The 24,882-nt window shown below is 46.1% G+C and overlaps 1 protein-coding gene across 1 annotated transcript in view; it reads right to left on the bottom strand.

Moving 5' to 3' along the window:
• NEK10 (NIMA related kinase 10) overlaps positions 1-24,882 on the bottom strand; it is a 681,202-nt gene that overhangs the window by 377,449 nt on the left and 278,871 nt on the right. The window contains exon 24 of the mRNA XM_069212020.1: positions 3,060-3,189. Coding sequence (XP_069068121.1) covers positions 3,060-3,189 — 130 coding nt within the window. The remainder of the gene's footprint in view (positions 1-3,059; positions 3,190-24,882) is intronic.

Raw genomic sequence — 24,882 nt, 5'->3', positions numbered from 1 at the left:
ATTTCAATAACAGTCATGGATGAGAATTCTATAACGAAAAACACATCTAATGAATACAGATGAATGGATTACTGAACAAGTGAGCAAAATGCATTTGTACTGTGTCACAAGTAGAAAACACCCTGGCCAGTAGCTGAAATTAATGGCACAGTAGTTGGCACAGCCTTAAGAAGTTAAGAAGTGGGTAGGCAACACACATACTTCACTTGAGCTGCTTTGCTGTTTTTTTTTTAGAGCAGGCAGCACTATGATCTGATGGTAGTTGTTGCAGATGCTGTATTGTGATCAGGTTCTATATGCCACAAGGGGTTGTTCAGTTGCTGTTCCATCCAATTAGAAGATTTAGTGTGAATTTATAAAATTATGCATGACTCTACACAAAATAAATCAATGTCTCAATCACTTGCTCATAATAACAGCTAAGGGATGTGATAAAGTAAATTGGAAGAAGCTTCCCCTTTAGCAATCAGGCAATATTTTTAATGAAACCATTAACTGGTGCACTTGCAACTCAATGAGAAATGGATTTGCATTAAACCATCTCATTATTGTATTAACAAACATATTAGAAAGATCCTTCCCTAAATATGTACTTGATGCAGCAGGATCCAATAATGTCCACCCCATGTGTAAGGAGAACAACATGATCCCCCTTCCAAGAGGAACTCTGGCTGGATTGGATTTCCTTAAGAATATATTCTCAACACAGTAGTTGCTTCTTGCTCCCCTATTCTAACGCTTCAGTTGGAGTTTAAAACAGATTCTTCTTAGCTCTGGCACTAGGGGCCTGATTTAGAACTCAGCAGAATTGTTACTCTGTCGCAACGGTGACTTATAGCCTGTCCGCCAAAATCTAAATCCCTTTATCTTGACTGGGATTTAGATGTCAGCGGACGGGATATCCATCACCACTGTGACAGAGTAACCAGTCCGCCGAGTTGTACATCAAGCCCTAAACATTGATAGAAGTCTTGACAGTCTTGAGAGGAAAAAAAACAGATGACAGCAAAATATTTCACAACTTAATGCAAATATTTTTTTGAAGGATGAGATGTGTTCTCTGCTGATGCTATAAAATCAAATGTCACTCACGATTCAGCCAGAACCATCAACCGGTGGACACTTTCCTTCACTTCTGACATCTGACAAAGGGGATGGCTGTTCTGGAATGGCACTGCTTCCTGTCCAGCTCAAAGGGATCTTTTAAGTAAATTTATATTATGGGAGGTTCTTCTTTAAGGCTGTAGCCACATCTCACACTAATTACCTTTCACCTACAGTTTTTAGACTCTCAGAAAATGCAGCAATTACCAGGCTTTAGAAGAGGACTATGAATACAGGTCAGTGGTTGTGTCTTATTTTTCTGAACAAAAAAAGTACATGAACCAGTTGACCACAGCATTCACAAACGCCTGAGGCCACTTTAACCCTCAGTCTCATTAGAGGATTTCTATCATCATTTAACAACCAACTCCAAGCTGGGGGAGGGAGGGAGAAAGAGAGAGAAAAAGAGAGAGGGATGTGGGAAGAGAGTGAGAGAAAAACATATTTAGAGAGAGAGAGGGAGACAGAGAGAAATGAGGGTTAAACATACAAACCCCATTAACAAAATGAAATGACTATGGCTAGGTCCAGAGTGAAAATCATGCTGATGGGGTCCATAAATCAAAGATTAAAATAGGAAATGACCTAAAGGCTGGGAGTGCCCTGGAAACCCTTCTATTTCTCCTGGTCTTGCACAAGCACTAAGGCACCGGTTAGCAGTGGTAAAGTGCACGGCGTCCTAAGGCCTAAGGCCAACAAAAACGTATTTAGCAAAACAGGAAGAGAGAAGGAAAAAGATTTGGGGGAAGACCACCCTCAAGCTAATAGATCAAACAGGGGAAATTCCAGATTCGTCTGTGACATCATCGCATAATGTAAAGATTATTGCACTCTTAGGAAATCTATCTTAGTCAATGTAGAAGGTAGGGACAATCCTCGCTATTGCTCTGTTTACACTTATTGTATGCTGTTAGAGGAGTTTTCAGCTAGCAAGTAGTTACATTGTTTGCCACGACTAGTCTCCAGTTGTCAGCAGTGTTAAGAATTATCTGACATTGTACTCACTGCAAGAGCCTGTATTCATTAACACAAAACTTTGTTGTCCCACAAGTTTTCAAACGAGTCTGTACTTTCATGACAAGTCGTCTAGTGAGTTAGTCTTGCATAACCTCCTGGAGTGCTTCCCCATTTTGGCAGTTCGAACACCGTAATCTCAGGATATAGGGCCTGATTCTAACTTTGGAGGACGGTGTTAAACCGTCCCAAAAGTGGCGGATATACCACCTACCGTATTACGAGTTCCATAGGATATAATGGACTCGTAATACGGTAGGTGGTATATCCGCCACTTTTGGGACGGTTTAACACCGTCCTCCAAAGTTAGAATCAGGCCCATAGTGTTTACTTGGCCTCAGTTGTAATTACAATTATTATTAAGCATGGAGTTTATTTCAGAGTTTGATTGTTTGACGGGACCTTCCCTGTTACAAAATTCTCCGAATCCAGTCTGGCACCTTGGAGGATATTCTCAGGTGACAAATTTGCAGTCACAGGTATCCAACAGAATGCCTTATTTCTTCAACCAAACCAGCGAGTGATAGTCCTCCTGATCAGAAAGCTAACCGCTGAGAGTTCCAGTCATCCAGAGCTCAACATAACAGTTCACTGATTTAGTCTTTCCCAGGTCATACCTACCTGCTGGGTGATCCAATCCCCCTTCCCCAGGCTCAGGTGAGTTGAGCTATTCAGCTCATCCTAACTCTGACGAGCATATTGAGTGATCAAGTCATGAACAGGAAGCAGACTATGGCAGAACTCAGCCTTTATAGACACAAACCAAACTGTTTAGTGATCCAGTGCTCCTTAAGTCAATCCAACCCCATATGGTAGTGAGACGTCCCCAGTTTGATCACAACATTTGTGTAGCATGACAAGTAACAGCAATGTAAAGTTTAGTCCTGGGATGGTGTGCACAATAAAATGCTAAGAAGAAATAAGTGTGCAAACCTGCGTACTTTGGTAGCTAGCGACAGCATGTTGGTACTGTAAAAAGGGGGCTTTAGTGTAGCCATCTGATAAAGAATACACCCAGCTGCCCAGACATCTGCTTTCTCCCCATACGGTTCACTCTTCACCACTTCAGGGCTGTATAAAAATAAAGAGAGACATTTTGTATCTTACTCAACAGCATAAGCATTAGGAAAATAGGATCAAAGTGCTTCATGGTTCAATACACAGGAATCAATGTCACAGAGTTGTCTCAATAATCCATACATTTGGCTTTTTCAGTAACACCTATAGCCAAAATAATTGATCTTTACCACTAATTAAATAATCCTGGGCCTGCTTGCCACACTCTTGTTGGCTCCACCACCTTCCCACATGAGGTGCAAGGATGATCAAACCAAAATTATGTAAAAAAGGCCCTACATTTACATACGAGCATACAAGGTGCAAGGGGACACACAAAGCACACCGTAGGAGCCCAATGCATATATGAACGACAACTTCTAAGTATGACAGCTCTCTATACAAATGAAAGACTGCTCCTAAGAAAATGAGGCAGGAGGAGGCTTGTCGATGTTAACAGAAAAAATTAACCATATGGGATGAATGTAATCAGTGCTGTTATTCACTCACTTGTTTTGAATAATTCTGCTGACTTCCTGAGTCTTACATTAATCTGCTGACATAGTAATTATCTGGCATCTGTGGGTAGCATTAAATCTGGTAATAGGTGCATCTAACCGATGAGGGTCTCTATTTGCTCAGGAAGAACATTTGGAAAACACTGTCAGACTGCAAAAAAAGGATAGACCCAATTCCTGGCCTCGCCATAGAAACTGTAGAAGATAACTAACTTCTTTCAAATTAACTTAATGATGGACCCACAGTAACTGAACCCTCAGGAGGGCCTGCTATGTGCATCTGCTACATAATACAAATCTGCAACAGAAGAACCAGTAGGACCAAACAGCTTTGGAGCAGACCTACATTAAACTTCCATGCAGCAGACATGTAATTCATAACAAAGATCATTAAGGCCACGTAATTATAAGATTAAGAAATGTTTGATTATAATGGACAGAGAATATTACATTCTCTCTGATCTTGTTTTTCAGATCACCAGGTAAGCAGGGACTACTGGGCCTCAGCCTGTGGGGTCAATTGAGTCAGTCGCGAATGCCTGCTCCAGTAGGCTATTCGAAGCCTTAAACATTTAGTATAGGTTTACTAAGCTTTCATACAGTGCTTAATTTGAGCCGGTGGTTTCCGGTGGGGGACACCGGCAATTATTTTTGAGGGGCGGCACTTATTTTTCTGCCTCAAGCATTTACTGCAAGCAAAAGGCACATATGGGAAAGATGGAGGAAGAGAAAAACGAAAAAGCGTCACAAAGGGAGAAAGCAGAAAGCTGCAAGAGTGAGCTGAAGGGGCAGGGAGTGGCTGTAAATGGATTAAAGAGGCCTGGGATGGCTTCAAGATTACGCTGCCTCAGTATTCTGTGTTCGCACATTTAATTGCAGCAGCCGCAATGCCTCAGAGGAGGGCTTTGGGCACCGGCACATTTTTATTTACAAATTAAGCACTGCTTCCGCCACTGCCTGCGCCCTGCCCCCTCAACCTCAGGATACTACAGAATTGTGATCAGACCAGATGCCCTTAACTCTCTCTTTTTATCTGAAAGTGGAATGGAACAAGGCTGTTAAATCTTGTCTGGGATTTTAATTTCAGTGTGACAACCCATTGAGAGAGTGCAGCTTCAATATGTAAATGTGCATAATTACTGCTACACGTCTAATTATTTTTGCTTATTGTTTAGGCCTAAATATATAATTCAATGCTGGTTTATGCCGGTGATAGTCGTTATGAAGGTTCTGAATGCATCTCATGCACGTGTTGGAAGAAATTACCTGAATATTAATAGGGACCAGTCACTTGTGTGTACAAACTTGGTGGATGTTGCGTGAGAAGGGCCAGGCAGAGGCCAAACGGAGTGGTGGAAGGAGCTTTGATGAAGGAAAAGGAAGGGAACATGAACTGTACTTTTATTTTCAACATGTACATTCCAGAGGGGGACTCACTTGAATAAATGTCACTTGCACATATAGACTACCTGAATATAGTTCCTTAGCTGTGTTTTTTACAATGAATAAATCCATAGCCAACAGTATGTAGAACGGGTGTGGGGGGGGGGGAAATAGAAGCGAAGGGTCCAGGTATTATTTGCACAGAGAATGTTAGAAGTGATGACTGGAAGGGGAGAGGGAAGCAATGTAGAGCAATGAATGGGGGACGAAGCAATGCCGGCGAGGTAGCAGGGCAAGATTATGAATGGTGGTCGGAGGGAGGAAAGATGATGATAGAGTAAGAAGCATTCCAACCATCACTTTTTGTAGGCTACATTGTGATGCCTTAAGTGGGACAGGCAGGTCCAGACGTGCGTCCAGTGCACATGGTTACCGGAACCAAGCTATACCTGACTGACCAGGCTGAACAAGGGAGAAACCGGTCCTGGGATGCTTGTGTTCCAGTTCAGGCAGTAGCGTAACAAAGGCCCCTGCAGCACAGTAGAGTCAGGCCCCTAACTGTGTCCATGTGGAAGGGGGCCCTCCTCCAGGTAATTTGTGGGGGGGGGGGGGGGGGGGGGCTCAAGTTTCGTTGCGCCACTGGGTTCAGGGAAGACCTGCCCTAGCTGTTCAGGCTGAACTGTTCCTTCTGGAGCAGGGTCAACCCTGATTTGCATATGCTGTGTCTAAACTGTGCAAAATAGCGATGAACTGGGATGCGGCCCCCAGTAATTACCAGTGGCTGAGATTAATTCAAGCATTGCTCCCATCCATTTGTTGTATGCACCAGTTTGAAAAGAGCAGAAATGAGAGAGGGCACGCAGAGGCAATGGAGGATGAGGCGGAAGGACTCATCGATGACAGCAAGTGCACAGGTGAGGTGACTGCATCGAAGGAGAAGGGCAGAGGCAAGATGAGAATGGAATAAGAAAGGATGGAGGAGATTGAGGAGAAGAAACTGGGGAAGAGGCTATGATGCAAGAAGCTGAGGCAGGATGACAGATGATGGCCAGGGGGCAGGCCAGTGTGACGAGGGCAGTGGAGCAATTGTGGGGACTGAAATGGGGAACAGGAAGCACAGAGGATGGAGTGAGAAGAGCAACGGCAGGGGACAGAGTATAGAGTGAACTGAATTAGGAACAAAGAAGAGAAAGGATGATAGGGTGACGGGCAGCAAGCGGCCTAGAAGACATCGAGAAAAAATAGTACTTGAAGACCGGCCCTATCACCAAACCCTAATGGGAACGGTGGTGTGAAATGCAAACTTCCACAAAATACCAAGTGCTTGAAATGACAGCCCTTCCACCACAGGCAAGCTATGAAAGCTACATGACAGCCCTGGGCTGAAAGGAGCTGACCCAAAGCCCACTGTTGCCTTTATTATACTCTTTAAAGCAGTGGTTCTCAACGTCTTGACTCCAGTGGACCCCCATGTAATCATTACTGGAACCCAGGCACTTCTAATGGATCACTAGTAGAGTCTGGGGACCCCCCACTGAGTCCTTATTGAAGCAGGAGACCCCCCAGCCGGAGCTTTTAGGACGATTTGAACCCAAACACAATACACAAAAAATACAGATACAAGCATTTATCAAAGAAATACACAAAGTATTTAATCATTTATTTAATAATTCCGAAACAAATATAAAACAAATTCTAAATTTTATCGGAAAAGCTGGACCTTTTCTAAATTCCGGTGAGGCCACTAGTCGTTTATACTACATTCTGTTTGATGCAGTTGCACTGTCTCAATGAATGAAAATGAGGACACTCACTTAACTTTAGCCTCCAATTTTAAACATCTTCATATTTATAGAACATATTAAAATGTTCAGATTAATCTGTTAATACTATTTAATTTTCTAAGCAGTCGCCGAACTCCTGAGTAGGCTTTAAGGACCCCCATCGCTCCCCGGACCACAGTTAGGGAACCACTGCTCTAAAGTATTGGTACTCTGAGGTTTCTCAAGTAGCTAAAGTTGTATATAGCGAGACTTAGAAAGGTATCAGGGCAGCCCTGTGCTTTCAGCAAAATGTTAAACAGTTTAAAAGGCCTTGACTCCTCTGACATCAAGAATGAGTCAGAGAACTGGTAATGTAGGACAAGGAATGTGCCCCCGAGAAGCCAGGCAGCTCTGCGTGTGATAGCCAATCACAACAGAATGCTATGAGGCAGCCTCTTGGCAGCACAAACCCCAATAGTTTATTTACCCTGCCTGTAATGACATCTGAATGAGCCTGAAGCAAGATGAGCCAGGAACCAGGCCAGAGGACCCTCCTTCTTGGCAGCGCCCAGTCACTTGTTGCTTTTCACCACGAGACTGCAGTATTCTTTAAATTCGATTTGTGCATAATTGATACGAGCAAATTTTAGGTAGCCATAAACAGCAATATGGTGGCAAAACAATATTTCTGTACATCTGCAGTTTGCCGTCTTTCTGCTTCCAGTAATTGCATCAGTACGACCCAACACTATCACAATGGATGCTGTTGGAGTCCAGCAGCTCAGTCCTTCAGCCATGACATTCTTCTTAGCATGCAAGTCACACAGGAAGTCATGGCTACAATTTATCCTAAAGAGGTTTTCTGAACATGAGCGCCTTGAATCTGCAATCTTATGCGAGGGATACTGTGAGCTGGGTTCAACGTTATTTTTCCACATTATCAGTGGATTCCGGATTCCTGTGGCGGTGTTTACATTCTGCAGTGCAAAAGCAGTGCCCCTTACTACAGTCACTCACAATGAAATGTAGGCCTTTCAGGGGGGAATGGTGGGACACACCACTCCCCTGCGGTGTTATCAGGGGTCACAGGCTGTATGATGTCACTTCCGCTGCCCATGGTATTTGGTGACTCTACGTGGAGGCGCGCGGTCGCACTATTATGGGCTGATGTTCCAATGAGATCAGCAGGTGCCGCCGTTTGATTCCCGCGCTCTCGGCACGTGCAGGGATCCCGCCCTGTCGAGCTAATAACCAGGGCGGTGATTTGCTGCCGCAGCGCCCCTGATTGCGCCCCTGTCAGTCAGAGTGATTTGTAAGCGGATAAGAGAAGGCGCGCTTTGCTCAAATTGTTTTCCTTTGACTGGGAGCGAAATGAGCGGCCTGGATTCTCCATTCATTTATTCCGTGTATAAGACCCAGGGCATGCATCTCGCTGGCAGGAAACCCTTGGGTTTTCGCTCCATGCATAATTAAAGGTGGCGCCAGCAATCTCTGAGACTAATTACAGAGGCACCGGGATACATCTCGCGCCTGACTGCAGGTTGGAAAATAGAGGCCTAGAGCCTCCCAGGTGGCAAATGTTAGTGTATGGTGGGATCACCTACCTGCACAGGTAAGCGACTTGAAACCACCAGTGGTATGAAATCTAACCTGGTGAAAAGAGAGAACATTCAATGAAGGACAGCCCAACAGTGGCCTCCATCAGTTCAACCCTGAGCGCCAGACCCGGCGGAGAGGTAGTGACTGGTGTCAGTGAACGCAAACCTTTGGGCACATTCTTGTGCTTTCTTCCTTCCCTGTGAGTTTGAGAGGTGCACACACCATGGCTGGCACCGCAGCCTTGAGCAGAGGTGGTGGCTATGCTGGGGTACAGAATTGTCGCTGCTGTGGGTCAAGGCTTTCATGATCGTAGAAAACAAGGTCAGGCTACTCCACGGCAGGGGCTGCTTTACACAAAGTGCCCAGGGGACGCAGCAAGCATTTGCGCCCGCTTTGTGCAGCCCTGGGGCACTTTGGTATTACAGATGGGGCAGCAGACGCATGCAGCTTCTTCTGTAATACCGTTGCGCTGGCACACATATAGCTCCAACTCTATCATCAGAGGGTGTTACGTCATTTGCATGGGGGCATGGTCCCATGCGAGTAAGGAAATCTTTTTGCCTCTGCAACCGTGCCGTATTATAGATGCAGGCGAAAAGGCAACTAAGAAATCAGGAGGCGTGGGGCACTGTCAGTGCGTCCCCTGATTGAAGCCCTCAGGAGGAGGGTCAAGGGGGTCCTATGGACCCACTTGCAAGGGGATCTCTCACCTCTTTGAAAGGGCAGGCGGGTTGCCACCTGCACAGTGTAACACAGAGCGGCTGCTCTGTACTTCACTTGAAAGCGCTGCCCCCAGGGTGGATAATTTAACGGCTGCTCTGGGGGTAGGGTATTCAATCTAATATGGAACACTCTCCTTGTTTGTGCAGGGTACACCATTTTTTTATTTTGTATTTTTAAAGGTGCGCCCTGCGCAAAAAAGGAAAATGCCATATTGCGTAATACACCCCCAGGACTTAGTGGTGCAACAGAGAGGAAGCCCTCAAGTTGTCTCCCGTCGTGGGAGTGATGAAGTTACGGTTCAGATGTTAGCTTGGTTGCCAGCCTGGGCTCCATTAGATCCTCCATACTGATGGTTTGCCAGCTGTCCAGCACATCCACCTCTGTAAACCTTGACTGCCAACCCCACAGGGTAGGAAGCTCAATTCTGATGGCTACTTCAACCGTAGACTGCTCACCTTTTGAATTCCCCCCTTTTTCAGACTGGATATAGAACCTTTTGTAGCAGTTGCATCAATCCGTGTTGCACTTTCAGGAAGCATATGTCAGTCACGGAACTACACGTCGTCAGTCTTAGGTGTCTTGGATCCAAGCATGATTCAAAGACATTATACTCCCTGATGCTTCTGAAGGCATCCAGAGAGATGGAGGCAAAGTGTTACATTACAGTTGTCCTCCAAATCACAGGCCTATTCCCACTCAAAGTCCCAGTCTCAATCAAGGTCCAGGTCATATGGTAGATCTAGGACAAAGTCTCAGCACAAACTTGGGAAGTCCAGACGGGAGTCGCCCCCCACCACTCATGCTCTAGGGAGGGCTTGTGTAGCCCAGACTCCGCGCCAATCATCCGATTCTGACTTCATTCCAGAGTTGGAACCGGTTCGCTGGGAGTTTCCCTGGCCATCCGTGATGCCTCAAGACCCTTCAAGGAGGCAATGCTGCAGCTCTTCCAAATCCTCCTTGAGTACTTTTAGGCCCCACGGATCACCACCCCATTTGGACTTTCCCCAGAGGGACCTTCCTCAGAGCCAGCTATCCATTAGGCATTTGCCGCGAGTATCCGACCATGCCACCATTCCTTGCCAAAAGCCAAATCAACCATTATAAGGCCAACTGAAACTCTGGCTTTGGTGATGCTAATCCCAGATCCAGCTCTGACAATGTTCTCGGATCTGGAGTTGCATTAGGCCATTACTGCCCTTCAGTGACACTTTGGCTGCGATGTGGGTGAAGGTCTGCTTGTTGCTGCTGATAAGCACCCTATACCTGGGAGTCACAGACCGGCTCCAGGTGACTCAGCATTTTTGATTTTGTGTGCTTTACCAGTAACCCTTGTTTGTCTGGGGCCAGCAAAAAAAAAACGAATGCTCTTCCCGCAGCTCCACCTGATAGAGAATCTAAACATATTGATGCGATTACATGAGGGTGTTCTCCTAACCAACGCCCTCTGGGGCATGGTAAGAGAAACCTTGTCTGCCCTCCCAAAGGAGTTAAAAAATATTTTTGGTCAGACAGTCCATGATGAATAGGATGCAACAAAGTACACCTTGAGCTTCACAGGATACCACAGAGTGTGTGGGCCTTGCACTTGGCACTAGAGTGGTTATTCATTGACATGCTTGGATATGTGCCACAGGTTTCTTCAGGAATATGCAGACATCCTTTATGGACATGCCGTTTAGTAGTTCCAGGCTGTTTGGAGATAAGGCGGATTTGGCCCAAGCAATTAAAAATAGCCATGCTACAGCTCACTCCTCGGGCTTCCTAGCTCTGAGCCACCATTTCCACTAACAATACTGGAAGTTCAGGCGTAACCCCTTGGGCCTGGCTTATCATCAGAACAGCTATCGGAAACAGGACATCTGCTCATCCAGCCTTTAGAGACTCCAGTGGGTGTTGTGGCAGTGGACGGGGTGGGAACACCATGGTTAGTCCTTCTCTCCTGCTGCCACCGCCACCAAAATGCTTTCATTCCCCTTTAGCGAGTCACTTTTGGCCAGTAAGGTCCAGAAGGTGATTATACCTGCCCATACAATATGCATTTACCTCAGACCAGTAAGCCATGTAGATTGCCCACCAAGGTTACAACCTTATTTTTGTCAAGCCTCCCCACCACCTCCAATTCCTCCTGCTTTCACCAAGAATTCAGCAGAATATAGCTCAATTCTTGCTAGAACGGTTTAGTCAATACTGGCAAAAAAGGGCATTTGAAAAAGAGTAACAGTGGGTGCTATTTCCACTATTTTCTGGTGCCCGAGAATGATGGTGGCCTCAGGCCAATTTTGAATCTTAGACTCCTGAATGCTTTCCTTTGGAAGGACAAGTCCAAGATTCTAACCTTGGCCCAGGTCCTCTCCACTCTACAGCCGTAGGGACTGGATAGTGTCCTTGAATTGGACACATACTTTCATGTGTCTGTCCTGCTGTCCCACGGGTGTTTCTTCGGATTTGTCATGAGAAAGAAGCACTCCGCATTATCTGTTTTTAGCTTTGGGCTGACTTCGCTCCCCCCTGTCTTCACAAAAGCGATTGCAATGGTCACGGCATATCTTCGCAGGTCAGGATTGCATGTCTTCCCACATGTCAAAAACTGGCATTTTAAAGCGTCACAGGCTACTTTTGTCCTTTGGGTTCTCCATCAATGAGCCAGTGTCCCACCTATGGACAGTTCAGAGGATTCCCTTTGTTAGGGCAGTTCTGTGCAAGGTGGTGTTCAAAGCCTTTCTGCCCCTGCACTGAATCAGGGGCGTTCAGAATATGATTCCGATGGTTCATTACTGACCCAGACACTTCTAATGCTGCTTGGTCTGCTGGTCTCATGCATTCGTCCTGTGCCTCATGCCCCCAGGCACTTGCAGGGTCTCCAATGAAACCACAAACTTCAAACGCCTCAAAAATGGGGGTGGTTCAGGGAAAATATCTGCATGTCAAATGAGTCATCTCGAGCGGCCCGGACCTTGAATAGTGAATGAGGGAAGCAAATCTTGTGTGTGGCAAGCAGTTCGTCCTAACCTGCCCATGGTGGTGATGGATGCATCAGCTCAGGGCCGGGAGGCCACCTGGATAAGATGGAGAACATGGTGTACTTGGTGGTGCAGAGGCACCACATCAACCATTTGGAGCTGCATGCCATATGGCTGGATTTCAAGGCCTCTCTGCCTTTTATCAATGGCGTCCCTAAGAAAGCTGTAATGGACCACATGACCGCCATGTAGTACAGCCACAAGTAGGATTGTGCTGGGCCACAGATGCTATGCCAGTAAGTGCTGAGACTGTGGTTCTGGTTAGACCACACAAGATCTCACTGACTGTTAACTACCTGGCATGATCTCTGAAGGCTAGTGTGAACAACCTCAGCAGATGCCATTTTTCTGAGTTCAGCAGACCCCATTTTGCCGACCAAGGGTAGTAACTGCACCAGGAGTTATTCCAAGGTGTCTTTGCTCAGTAGGTTGGCCTTTTCACTACCACAGAGAACGCTCTTCGTCAAGACTTCCTCACTCCAGTGTTTATGCCTCAAGGCTCCCTGGAATACGCGTTCCACCTTCTGTGGGACTCCGGTCACCCCTAGCCTTTACCACCATTGGTGCTACTTCCTAAGTTCTCTCAAAGGTCAGAAGAGACCAAGCATAGATCAACCCGATTGCCCTGGACTGGGCTCAGAGACTATGCTAGTCTAAACTGCTGCGGCTGAGCATTTGCCATCCCCTCTGTCTACCTCTGTGGGAAGACGTGCTGTCCGTGCAACAAGACAGTATTCTTCATCCAAATCTCCACAACCTACACCTCCATGCATGGAGACTGAGCGATACTAATTCAGTCCCCATTTACTTTATTTCGGCCATATATGACCATAAAAATACATACATCAACATCAAACAATCATCACGTTTAAAAACGGATCAACAAACACAGCTTCTCTGAAATAGTAGCATAAAAATACAGAAATCTGCATATAAACTTACGAGCATTAAACAATGACAGTTTAAAAGCCTTGGGGCTAGGATGTAGCCAGTGCATAATGCTCAGCATAGTCCATTTCTTAATCCATTGAGCCGTGTACCAGTGAGTATACACAAACATTCTACAAATGGATGTAAGCCGCCAGAAACGTTTTAACCTGACATTAGTAATCGCATCCCCATACTTTAAACCTTACAGAACTGGTGCTCCATTGTGAGACTGGGTGTGTAATGTATGCATTCTGTAGATCCATGTGTGCTGAGACGTCAATTGCTATTAAAGATGGTACTGCCATCTGCTTAGAGGCGATGCTGAGACCTTTCCGTTTTCAGGTAGGTGTTGAAATTCTAAGGCTGTGCTGACCTTTAAGCTGTTGTGTTTTGTAAGGATATTGGGAGTAAGATCTCACAATGAGAACATTTCTCTTCACAGTTATAAGAATCATCGGTGAAACCAATGTCATGTCTTGTTCAGCAGTACAATGGTCACATTGAACACATTTTCTCTAGGTAAGTTGAGAGGGATTTGTGGGCCATAACTTGCCCATTCTCCCGCTCAAACTGGTAAGCTGGTCTATACCTGTGCTCGCCCAAGGATCCAATGGAGATCCGCCACATCATGACAAGTTTCTAACAACGTAATATGGTGCTGAGCTCTTGGGTCTGGAAATATGAGTATCCTCAGGGGAACACACAATTTCTTACTAATTACTACTAATACATAGACATCCATGCAATATTGGTATCTCCTCCCTCAGTTCAGATAGGAATACCCTGCTCTGTTGAAGGCTTTACTAAGTACTGAACTATTAAAAATCACACTCTGAACCTGGGTTCAAACGGTGGAAGGGGCTGTACAAATCAGGGTGAAAAAGTCCAGTAATTCATTATTTGATGTCAAGGGGGTTTCCCATTACCAAGGGTGAGCTAATATTGGTTAGCAAGTCTAGCTTATCCCTTCAACATATTTTATGAATCGGTAGTATTTGCACCACTTGAGGATGCTACTGGGCAAATTGGCATACACAACCAGAATTGTCTTCTTGCACAATACATACTCTATGAAACTCAGGATATCCCCTCGTTACCAGGAACTGCATTAGGGCTGCATGGTGAATCGTCACATGTAGAGGAGCGAGTATCGGGCCCTTAAGCCTTAACCCAGGGCCACATGGCCAGCACTAGTGGGACATGGACCAATAAACAACATTTTACCAGAGATCAGTTAAGACATCTATTGCTAGAATTAGTGACTGTATATAGACAGTACATATTATCAACACTAGTGACTTATATTGGAACTCTGGTATTCTCACAGGGACCTCCTACATAAACGAAAAGTCTGCAGACCATGAATGCAGTAGTGGGCAAAGTGAGACAAAATACTGTTTCCGATTTCTTGCAAAACTAATCAGTTAGAAGCAGCGTATCCTCGTTGCAAGCACCAGGATGAAAAAAGAATACCGACTATGTACTTTTCCTTAGGAATTGTACAGCCTGTGACAGAAACAGTATATGATGAAAAGTATGTGCTATCAAATACAACATTACACATGATACACCTACTATAAGTGTATTACAGAATGTTCTAAAATAAATACAAAATAAACATGGGGTCACTCTGAAGATTGCTTTAGGTATGAAATTCATGGGCAACTTTTATGTGGTCTCGCCAGTACTTCTTAGTAACATTTGGGGAGAAGCAGCGCTGTTGGCTCTGTGTCAGCAGCTTGCTGTCATACCACTGCAAGTGGGAACATAAATTGCCAAACATGACTTTGGAAACATGTACAGCCATGTTGGAAATGGCCCTTTTTGCAGGGTCATCCCCAGTCTTTTTGACTCCTTCCTCCTACTTTTTCTGACCTGTTTTTGTTGGCTTTAGGACTATGGGCATTTTACCACTGCTAACCAGTGCTAAGGTTCATATGCTTTATGTGTAAAGTGCACTGTTGATTGGTTTAGCCATGATTGGTATATTTGATTTACTAGTAAGTCCCTAGTAAAGTGCACTAGAGGTGCCTCGGGCCTGTAAATCAAACGCTACTAGTGGGCCTGCAGCACTGGTTGTGCTACCCACATTAGTAGCCCTGTAAACATGGCTCAGACCTGCCACTGCAGTGTCTATGTGTGCAGTTTTAAACTGCCAATTCAACTTGGCAAGTGTACCCACTTGCCAGGCCTAAACCTTCCCTTCTACTACATGTCAGGCACCCCTAAGGTAGGCCCCACGTAGCCCCAGGGGCAGGGTGCAGTGTATGTTTAAGGTAGGACATATACTAGTGTGTTATATATGTCCTAACAGTGAAATACTGCCAAATTCGGTTTTCACTTTGCAAGGCCTATCTCTTTCATAGGTTGACATGGGGGATGCCTTTAAATATCCTTAAAGCGCACATTCCCTTTGAGAGCAGATAAAAATGTGGAGTTTAGGGTCTCTGAACTCACAATTTAAAAACACATCTTTTAGTGAGGTTGTTTTTTAAATTGTCTGTTTGAAAATGCCACTTTTAGAAAGCAGGCATTTTCTTGCTTATACCATTCTGTGACTTTGCCTGTTTGTGGATTGTCTGTCTGGGTCAGTTTGACAGTTGGGCTATTTTACGCCTTTCTAGACAGTGACACAAAAGGGGGCAGGGGTGTAGCCTGCATATCCTGATGAGCCATCTGAGCTAGAGAGGAGGAAGGAGAGGTCATTCACTCCTGAAAGGACTGTGCCTGCCCTCACACAATGCAGTCTCCGACCCCCCTGGTGTGCGTCTGAGGCTTGGCCTGGACAAGGAAGGATCTTGCCAACACTTGAGACTTTGCTTTGAAGTTTGCCAGCTTCAAAGGCAGAACTGGGTATAAGAAGAAGACCCAAAACCCCAGACTTTTAGAATCTTTCTGGAATCAAGAGGAACCTCTGCAAGGAGAAGAGCTGAAGGAGGAGTACTGTCCCTTTGCTGTGCTGCTTTGCTGGAATGGCCTGCAGTTGATGTTTCTGCCTGAAAAGAGTGCAAAGAGTGAACTTCGCTGTGTGCCCTGCTTGAGAAAATTCTGCAAGGGCTTGGAGTAGAGCTTGCCTCCTGTTGGAAGTCTTAGGGACACCAAAGACTTCAGTTTCCTCAACCTGCAGCACTGGGAACTGTGTGTTTTGTGCTGTTCATGAGGAGAAACCACTGCAACGACCCCACTGGCCTGCCGACACCACACAGAGTCGCATTGCCCCGCTTCGCACCGCGACCCTGGTCTCCCTGACGCCGTCATCGGACGACTTCACCGAGCCGTTGCTCGCACCGCGACCTGTGCGCCCCGCACTCCAGCATCGCCTGCTCACACCACAGCCTGGGCATCCCCAACGACGCTGCTCCTGCTGACACCGGTGCTGCTGCCTGCATCGTGGCCTGTGGACACCGCTTGTGAGGTACACAAAGCACCGTCCTGTCGCCAGCACCATCGACTCCTGTGTCGTCACCAGGCATCCTGCCTGCATCGTGGCCTGTGGACACTGCTCATGAGGGTCACAAAGCACCGTCTCGTCCCGGACCGCTGGCTTGGGCCTACCGACAACAGCACTTCAGCAACAACAACGACGCTGCCTGCACCGTGAACTGTAGACACCGCACGTCGCACTGCCCTGCCCCGCTTCACAACGCAGCCCTGGTCTCACCGACGCCGCTGGACGCCGTCACCGAGCCACTGCCTGCACCGTGACCTGTGGGCACCGTACGTCACATTGTCCCGCTTTGCACCGCATCCCCGACGCCATCCATGCCGGCGCACCTGATTTCATCAGCCTGGAGTTCGATCTACAACGCGTGTGACCTCAAGGGCACGACAACTCCTGCACCGACTCCGGAACCAACACTGCGACGTCAGCGACGTCGCTCTCCGGAGCTCACCGTGAGGATCACAAAGCCCTGCAAATCCAAGGTACTGTTTGCGGGTCTTCCCGATACCGTAGCTGGCCCGCAACGCCGCGGCCGGCCTGAACTGTTGGTTTTACTGATCACAACACCGTGATAGCCCCAGCTGGAGCTATCGACTTCAAGGAACTGCATTTTTGAGTAAATCTTGCAGAATTCATATTTGTATTACTGTATGTTGGATTTGTACCGTATTTGGTCTGGTTTTAAATAGATAAATATTGGCTATTTTTCTAAAACTGGTGTGGTGTCCTTTTGTAGTGTTTTCACTTATTACTGTGTGTTATTTGCAAATGCTTTACACATTGCTTCTGAGATAAACCTGACTGCTCATACCAAGCTACCAAGGGGGTGAGCAGGGGTTATCTGAGCGGGTATCTCCATTATCCTGACTAGAGTGAGGGACCCTACTTGGACAGGGTGCAAACCGACAGCCAACTAGAGACCCCATTTCTAACAAGCCATATATCTTGATACCTTAGGTACTTGTCCATTAAAACCAGAACTCAAGCCTAAGGCTGAGGTAGAGGGATCACTGAAAGGTAAAGCCTCTCAAGTAAAAAAGAAACAGAATGGTGAAAAGAAAATGTGGTTTAGATCTCTGTAACAGCAGGTGTCTGGTGAAGGCTGCAACAATTTGAGGGACCATGACAAAATAAAAAAGTGTGATCTGTATTTATTTTATTGATAACTGTTCTTCAGAGGACCCTGGGGACAGTAGCTGATCAGAAGAAAAAATTTACTTACCTGTGGTAATGATCTTTCTGGTGGATACTTAGTCCACCTCCAGATTCCTCACATGTAGAACAAAATCACCTGGTGTTAGGCTGGACCCGGAAAACTTAAAAGCGCTCAAGTCACCGGTAAGGGGCGCCGGTCTCGGTCGATGCCGGAAGTGATGTGAGGCAGCGTCACTGAGGCCATTAGTGCCTGCCCCAACACAACTCCATCAGCTTCCTTCCATTTTTTTCCAAAGCAAAAGAGCAGATTGACATTGATTAAAGAGTGCAGTAACAAAATATATAAATTGGAATCTTATTAACCTTCCCTATAACTCATCCATCAAACGGGGAGAAGGATGGATCGATGAGGAATGTGCAGGTAGATAGAGTATCCACCAGAAAGATTGTTACTGCAGGTAAGTAACTTTTACTTCTGATGGATACTTCAACTTGCAGATTCTTGTAGAACAGATTACATAGGAATACCCTACCACGGAGGAGGGTTGATTGATGGTTAGCTGTGGAAGTCTTGCAGAACGGACGAGAAAAAGGGTCCATCCCTGCATACCTCACAGTCCATGCAGTAGTGCTTGATGAAGGTGTGCAAGGGTGCCACGTGGCTGCCTTACATATTCCCGGACTAGGAACTCCTCCAGGAATGTGCAGAAGTGGTGTAATTAGTCCTGGTAGAATGGCCCTTGGTCTCTTCTGGAGAGTTTTCTTGGCTAAGGAGTTTACAGATCCTGATACAGGGGATGATAAGAGGAAAGAGAGTCCTCTTTTGTACTGCCTCACCATTTTTGGAACCACTAACCCAAACAAAGAATGGTCTTCCAGTCGGAATTCTTTAGTGCATTCCAGGTAGTAATTAAGCACCCACCTGTGATCCAACTGATGTAACCATTCCTCCTCTTTGTAGAATAGGGTGACGCATAGAAGGTTGAAAGGGTGATGGATTGACCACAATGGAAAGGGGACACCATCTTAGGAAAATAAAGCAGCCAACTTATCACGATAGAAAGAGGTGAAGGGAGGATGGCAGCTTACAGATTGCAATTTACTAACCAATCTGGCAGATTACGTCCACCACCTCAGGTGGCAGCCGAAAGGAGCTCAGTTGTCCTTGCTCAATCTCCAAGCATGTAGGTGGAAAAAAATGGGGTGCAGAATCATTCTCCAAAAATGAGAGAGAAAGTCTGACCTGAACTGGAAGCAAAGCTGGGAACATGCAGTGAAAAGGGTCCGCATAACACACCCTTTTTGTCCAATCTGGGGCAATGAGAATGATTTGGGCCCGGTCTTGGTGAATTGTCCTCAGAACTTTAGGAACCAAGGGAACAGGCGGAAACATGTAATACAGCTGAGCGTTCCACCTCAGCTGAAACACGTCCCCAAGGCTGCCCCCCATGGATACTGGAGGGTGCAGAACTGCTGGCAATAAGTATTTTCTGAGGAGGCAAACAAGTCTACTGTAGGAGTTCTCCACTGGACGAAGATGTCCTGGACTTCCTCTGGAAGAAGACACCACCTGTGATTGCCATGGTAACGTCAGCTCAGGCTGTCAGACCCGTCATTCAGAGATTCACTAGGTGAGTGGCGTGCCCAAGACCACAGTCTCAATATTTCCAAGCAAAGGAGGCGAGACCCTACACCCTTTATTTTTTCACATACCACAGTGCTGTCATGTTGTCTGTCAAGATCTGGATGGACTGACCTTTGATGGAGGGGGAGGAAGGGCTTGAGCACCAGCCAAATAGCACGCAGTTCCAGCACACTGATGTAAAGAACCCACTTTTCTGAAGGGGCTTCTGATCTCCAGAACCTCAAGATAGGCTCCCCACCGAGAAGGGGGAGGAATCTGTCACTACCATGGTCACTGCCGGGGGGAGTGAAGGCTATCCTGCAGCACAGGTTCACATCATTCCCACTTCTGCTGCAGCGCTGAGGGAAATTACAATGGAGGCCGACAGATTTACCCTGTACTGAAGCCACTGTCTGCAGAGGCACCACTGAAGGGCCATCATGAGTCAACATGCATGCATAACTAGGAGAAAGCAAGAAGCCATAATACCTAGGAATCTTTGGACTCTCAGCGCTGGACCTCTTGGGCCTTGGTGAAAGGATGGAACCATTTTCTGGATGTCAGTTATCCTCTGAGGTTTAGGAAAGGAATGGAGAAGGGTGGTGTTCAGTATTGACCCTCTGAACTGGAGTCATTGGGAGGGCCATAGGTGAAATTTTGCCTTGTTGATCAAAAAGCCAGATCGAAAAGCAGAGATACCGTCAACAGCATATGACACTACACTACCTCTGGCAAACTGGCTTTGATTAGCTAGTCGTCCAGGTAAAATAAGGATTCCCCACTGTTTGAGGTGAGCTGCAACCACTGCCATCCCCTTCTTGAAGACTCAAGGAGATGATGTTAAGCCAAAGGGAAGTAATGCAAACTGGTAGTGCGTAAAACCGAAAACAAATTGCAAGTACTTCTGGTGTGACCGCAGGATAGAGATGTGGAAATCTGCATTCTGCAGGTCGAGTGATACCATCCAGTTTCCAAGCTCAAACACCAGTAGAACATGAGCTAGAGTCAGCATCTTGAACTTTTCTTTTTTGAGGGGAAGGTTCACGTCCCTGAGGTCCAGGATGGGGCACAGACTGCAGTCGTTTTTGGGCACCAGGAAGTATTGTGCATAACATCGCTTGCCCATTTCGTGTTCTGGCACCAACACCACTGCTCCTTTCAGCAGAAGAACTGCCTCCACCTGTTTTAGTATGGTTAAATATCTGAAGGTGAAGTAGAGGGAGGGGGTGGGATGGGAGTTCAGAGCCTGAAGAAAGCCCTTTTCTATAATTGGAAGGACCCAGACGTCTAAAGTAATGTCCTACCAGGCCAGAAGAAAATGGGACACCTGTCCACCCTACAGGCTCTGTGTGGACCTTGGTAGCAAACCAGACCTGCTTTTCGGGTGGTGCAGGAAAGGGGCGGGAAAAAAGGAGGAAGCAGAGGAGGGCCTACAAGGTGGATCTACGGCTTTTTCCCTGGCTTCTACCTCTGTATTGCCTGACCAGAGGGTTAGGCCACTGTGGGAGTTGTGGTTGATATTGTCTGGATGAAAGGAAGACCCGATCAAGAAGTGGCAAAAACAACGAACTGGTGACAGTCTGTGGTTGGAGGTGGGAGGTGGGAGCTGCAGGCCAAGGGAGTGCACATTGGCCTTGCTGATTTTAAAGCACTCTAAGGCAGATTCTGCCTTGAAAGGGGGAAACACTGTCACGCCGGTGTAGAAAGGCCTAGTGAACATGCCATGGCCCGCCTTTCTTTGAAGCTTTCCAATGAAGAATCATCCTTCTCGCCAAAAAGTTGAGATCCATCATGAGGTATATCCAACATTGTGGCCTGCACATCCCCAGATAAACAGTGTACCACATCCACAATGACACAAGCACCACATGTGGCAACTGTGCAGGAGTTTGAGTAATGCCCCAAACCCATACAGAGACACACCTTGTGAAAGTCTGACACAGACATTTGTTTATAACAGTCCCTGTCATGTTTAAGCTCTTGCATACTGGGAAAAGAAGAATTTGATAAAAAAGAAAACCTCATCAACTGATGAGGAAATAGTGACAGCCACCTTCAAATCTGCATATGAAGGCATTGAAAGAAAGGACCTGATGTCAATATGCAGGGTTGTGCTTATATATGCCACCACTGTCACACCCGGATCGGAACAAAGTCAATGTGAAGCCACACATCCCCACCTAGAGGTGTGCGGGAGCAATGCTGTTTAAATCTTACCGATGCAGCCTGGCATCTGGGGATATTCTAAAGATGAGGAATCTGTGGTTAGAAGTATTCATCAGAATATAAATGCTGCTTGGCAACCTATACGTTTTTTCACCTGAAAAACCATAAATACTTTAATTGGGGAACGATATTTCCACATAGAATAAAACATTTATGGTCAGAAGCAACACAATCTAGGAGCACAGGTATTGTCCTGCACAGGATTGCCTCTTTTCTCTCCAACCGATCCCTCTTCATAATTCTTCCCTCTTTCCTCTATATTCCATTCCCTCCAAATATGAACACTCTCATAGCCTCCCACAGCCCATCTCCTCTTTAATGCACTCCTTAGCCCTCTATGTGATGTCATCTCCTCCCTTCAACCTCAATTGTTCTAGTTAGACAGGTGACATGCATAGCCTGCTAAAGCTTGAAAGACAATGAGTTATCATTTGCTGTGCCATAAGGCAGTGAGGGTCTTTTAGGCTGCAGTAGGAGGTCCCTCAGCTCACCAGGTCAGCACCTTAGCCTTCCCTCCTCTGGCAGAGTACTGCCCACTGTATCATGAGGTCCCTGCCTGCCAAGAGGAGATCTCATGGCCTAATGTGCATCTGCTGGTGCGGTGATTGCACAGAAGGTAAAGAGGTTTTTCCCCAGTGGCAGCCATGCTGTTTCGGCCCCGCTCTGCAACAAAGCCCTGAAGCAGGGTTTGATTCTGAAAAACAAAATGCACATGTTGCTAATGCACTGTGGGTCATTTGTATTCTTTCCTGTTTGGGAATACAAGGCTTTTCCTAGTTGTGTCAAAGAGAAAACATATCCATCAGCTGGACTGTAATGCTTCCAATATACATCAACCAACATTGATGTGGAAGACAGGCCATCGGTCAAAGATTTCTGATGGTGGAGCTCTCTGCGGCTCCGTTGCTGGAAACCTGGTGCTTCGCCCACCTCTAGCTGAGGTGAGCAAAGTATGAATTATGTGAGGTAGGTGCCTTGCAGATTACTGCATGGTTCCTGCTCCACCAAACTCTAGGAAGGCCAGTACCTCCACAAAGTTGACCACTAGAAGTTAATTGATCATCCCAAGCTAAACACATTGAAAAATAAGGTACCAGCATTCGAGAAATTGACCCCTAGTTTACTTCTAGTCAAAAGAACGTGGCTCAGCAACAAACCCTTCAAACAAACAAAAAAAAGGAATGGGGGAATTTCATCTCTCCTTTGCGGCACAAGTTAGTCAAATTACCAAAGGATTTTTTACACCATTCAGTCACTATGATGATTTTTCCTTGGATGTCCTCAGTGAGTACAACCAACATCACCTTGGTACTTTCCCTTTCTAGACTTTACCAAGAGAATGTACCTCAGAGCCTCTCTCCATCTTATTCGCTAATTGCAGACTACACTTTCTTCAGCATAAACGCTGTATCTACCTCCAACCCTGATACTAGGCTGTCCACATCTGATAATCACCTCCCTTCAACCATATCATAAACAAATCATGGCAAAACATAATGTAAAGTCAAAGGATACTTATCACCTGCAGAGAAGCAACCAGGAGAGGAGGAGGAACATAGAATGCAGGTCCTTCTTATGATGAAGGGGTGTTCTACTGTCATTGTGAGTTCATGTTTGGTTCTAATGTACTAGATGTTCTTTAAAGTTCTGCAGAGTGGTAAATATAGGAAGTTGTACCTAATACTAGCCTCCTGTCTTGTCGTAAAATCTGTCACTGGCGGAAGGTCTTCAGTCCAGCGGCTCAGATATGGAACTGAGCTCCTCCTAGAAGAGGATTGACAACCAACTTGAATTTCAGAGTGCATTAAAAACTGGCTCTTCCCATTCACACTATTGTATGTTGCAGACCAATCCTACAAAAGGGTTGGTAACCACATGTACCAGCATATCTATTCTGAAACCTCTGGCTCATGTGCAGCAACCAGCTCAGCGTGCCATATTTAGGGCACCTCTGCGAATCACACACACTTCAACATACTTCACCTCGTACTTCCCAAACAGACCAGGGATCAGTCTTTAAAGTCCATCTGGACTCTTTTACATACCATCACTAGTCAAGATATCTAGAGATGCAAATGGTATTCACGTCTTCGGCTGTGGGGTTGATGAGGAAGCAAGATGACTGTCAGGAGCAGCTCAAACACCATTACCACTGCGAATGGGACCAAATGCTCCCTTTTTACAAAAAGGGGGCTGGTAGCTCCTCTGCGTGGCTGAAGATATGAACATTGGAAAACCAGAGGATTGCGAAGTGAAGCACAGCAAAGGACGAGCATGGACTCTATATGCCTGCCTTTTATTCTGTGAGAAAGGCAGTATCAGCCCTTTGTGGACCCTTCGTGGTACTGCACATACGTCCATGAATAGTTGTCTCAGTGTCTTCCTGGAATTCTGTGTGAGCAGAAGCCTAGGACCTCTCGCCCCTCCGTCCCACAAGGACCAGGAAAGGAGATCTGGAGTGTGAATGTGACAGTGGCCTGTCTATAGTGAGAGCAGTCAAATTCAAAAGGGCTTCCAGGATTGACTTATAGGAGGCAGCCTAAAGATGAGGACTCTAAAGGGACATCTGCAAGTTATCGTTGTGAACCATGAGGGTCCCTCAGGGTTTGACTGTCGATACTGGAATCCGTAGGACAGCTTGAGCAACCAGTATGTTTATAAGTTGGTGCTGGGGCTAGTGTTTAGGGCTATACTACTTATGTCAGGGATGCTTGAATGTAACAGCGTGTAGGACTGGGGCACACTGGGTGAAGCCTTGCTGTAGACTCTTCAGGTGCGTCGTCTCTCAAACCACCTGATGATGTCTCTGCTATGTTCTCTCCTAAGGATCTTCTCTCTTACAGAACTCCCCCCCCTCACCACCCCTCTCCCGTGTGAGAGTGAACGCTGCTCTGGTCTCTTCCATTGGCTCCGACAATAGGAACCTACATAAGAAATCTATGTACTGTTTTGATGGCCATGTAAGATGTTCCTTCACCCTACACCCCTCCAAAAAAGGGAAACACTACTGTGGCAGTCTTGTAACTCTTAAATGAAGATGAAAATGAATACTGAAGTCATCAGCAGGGCACCAAACTCCCTTGACGTCAGGAAGGAGGAAAAAGTCAAGCAAGAATTCCATGTGTAGACTTCAGAAAACTTCCATGTGCTAGAAGTAAAAACCAAGAACAAACAGTATGATGTGGGTGAAGAATGCACTGAAAAATAAGGGAACAAACATTTCAACACTTCCTCCGTTAGCCATTGTCTCCTTAAATATGGTTCAAACAGGAGCTGACATCACTGGAAAAAGGATCTGCTTTATTTTGTATGAGGAGCCTAGAGT

Source organism: Pleurodeles waltl, chromosome 10 (assembly GCF_031143425.1).
Source record: "Pleurodeles waltl isolate 20211129_DDA chromosome 10, aPleWal1.hap1.20221129, whole genome shotgun sequence".
NCBI classification, from domain to species: domain Eukaryota; kingdom Metazoa; phylum Chordata; class Amphibia; order Caudata; family Salamandridae; genus Pleurodeles; species Pleurodeles waltl.
The sequence above is the reverse complement of the archived record's forward strand: the minus strand, read 5'-3'. Positions and strand labels throughout refer to the sequence as shown.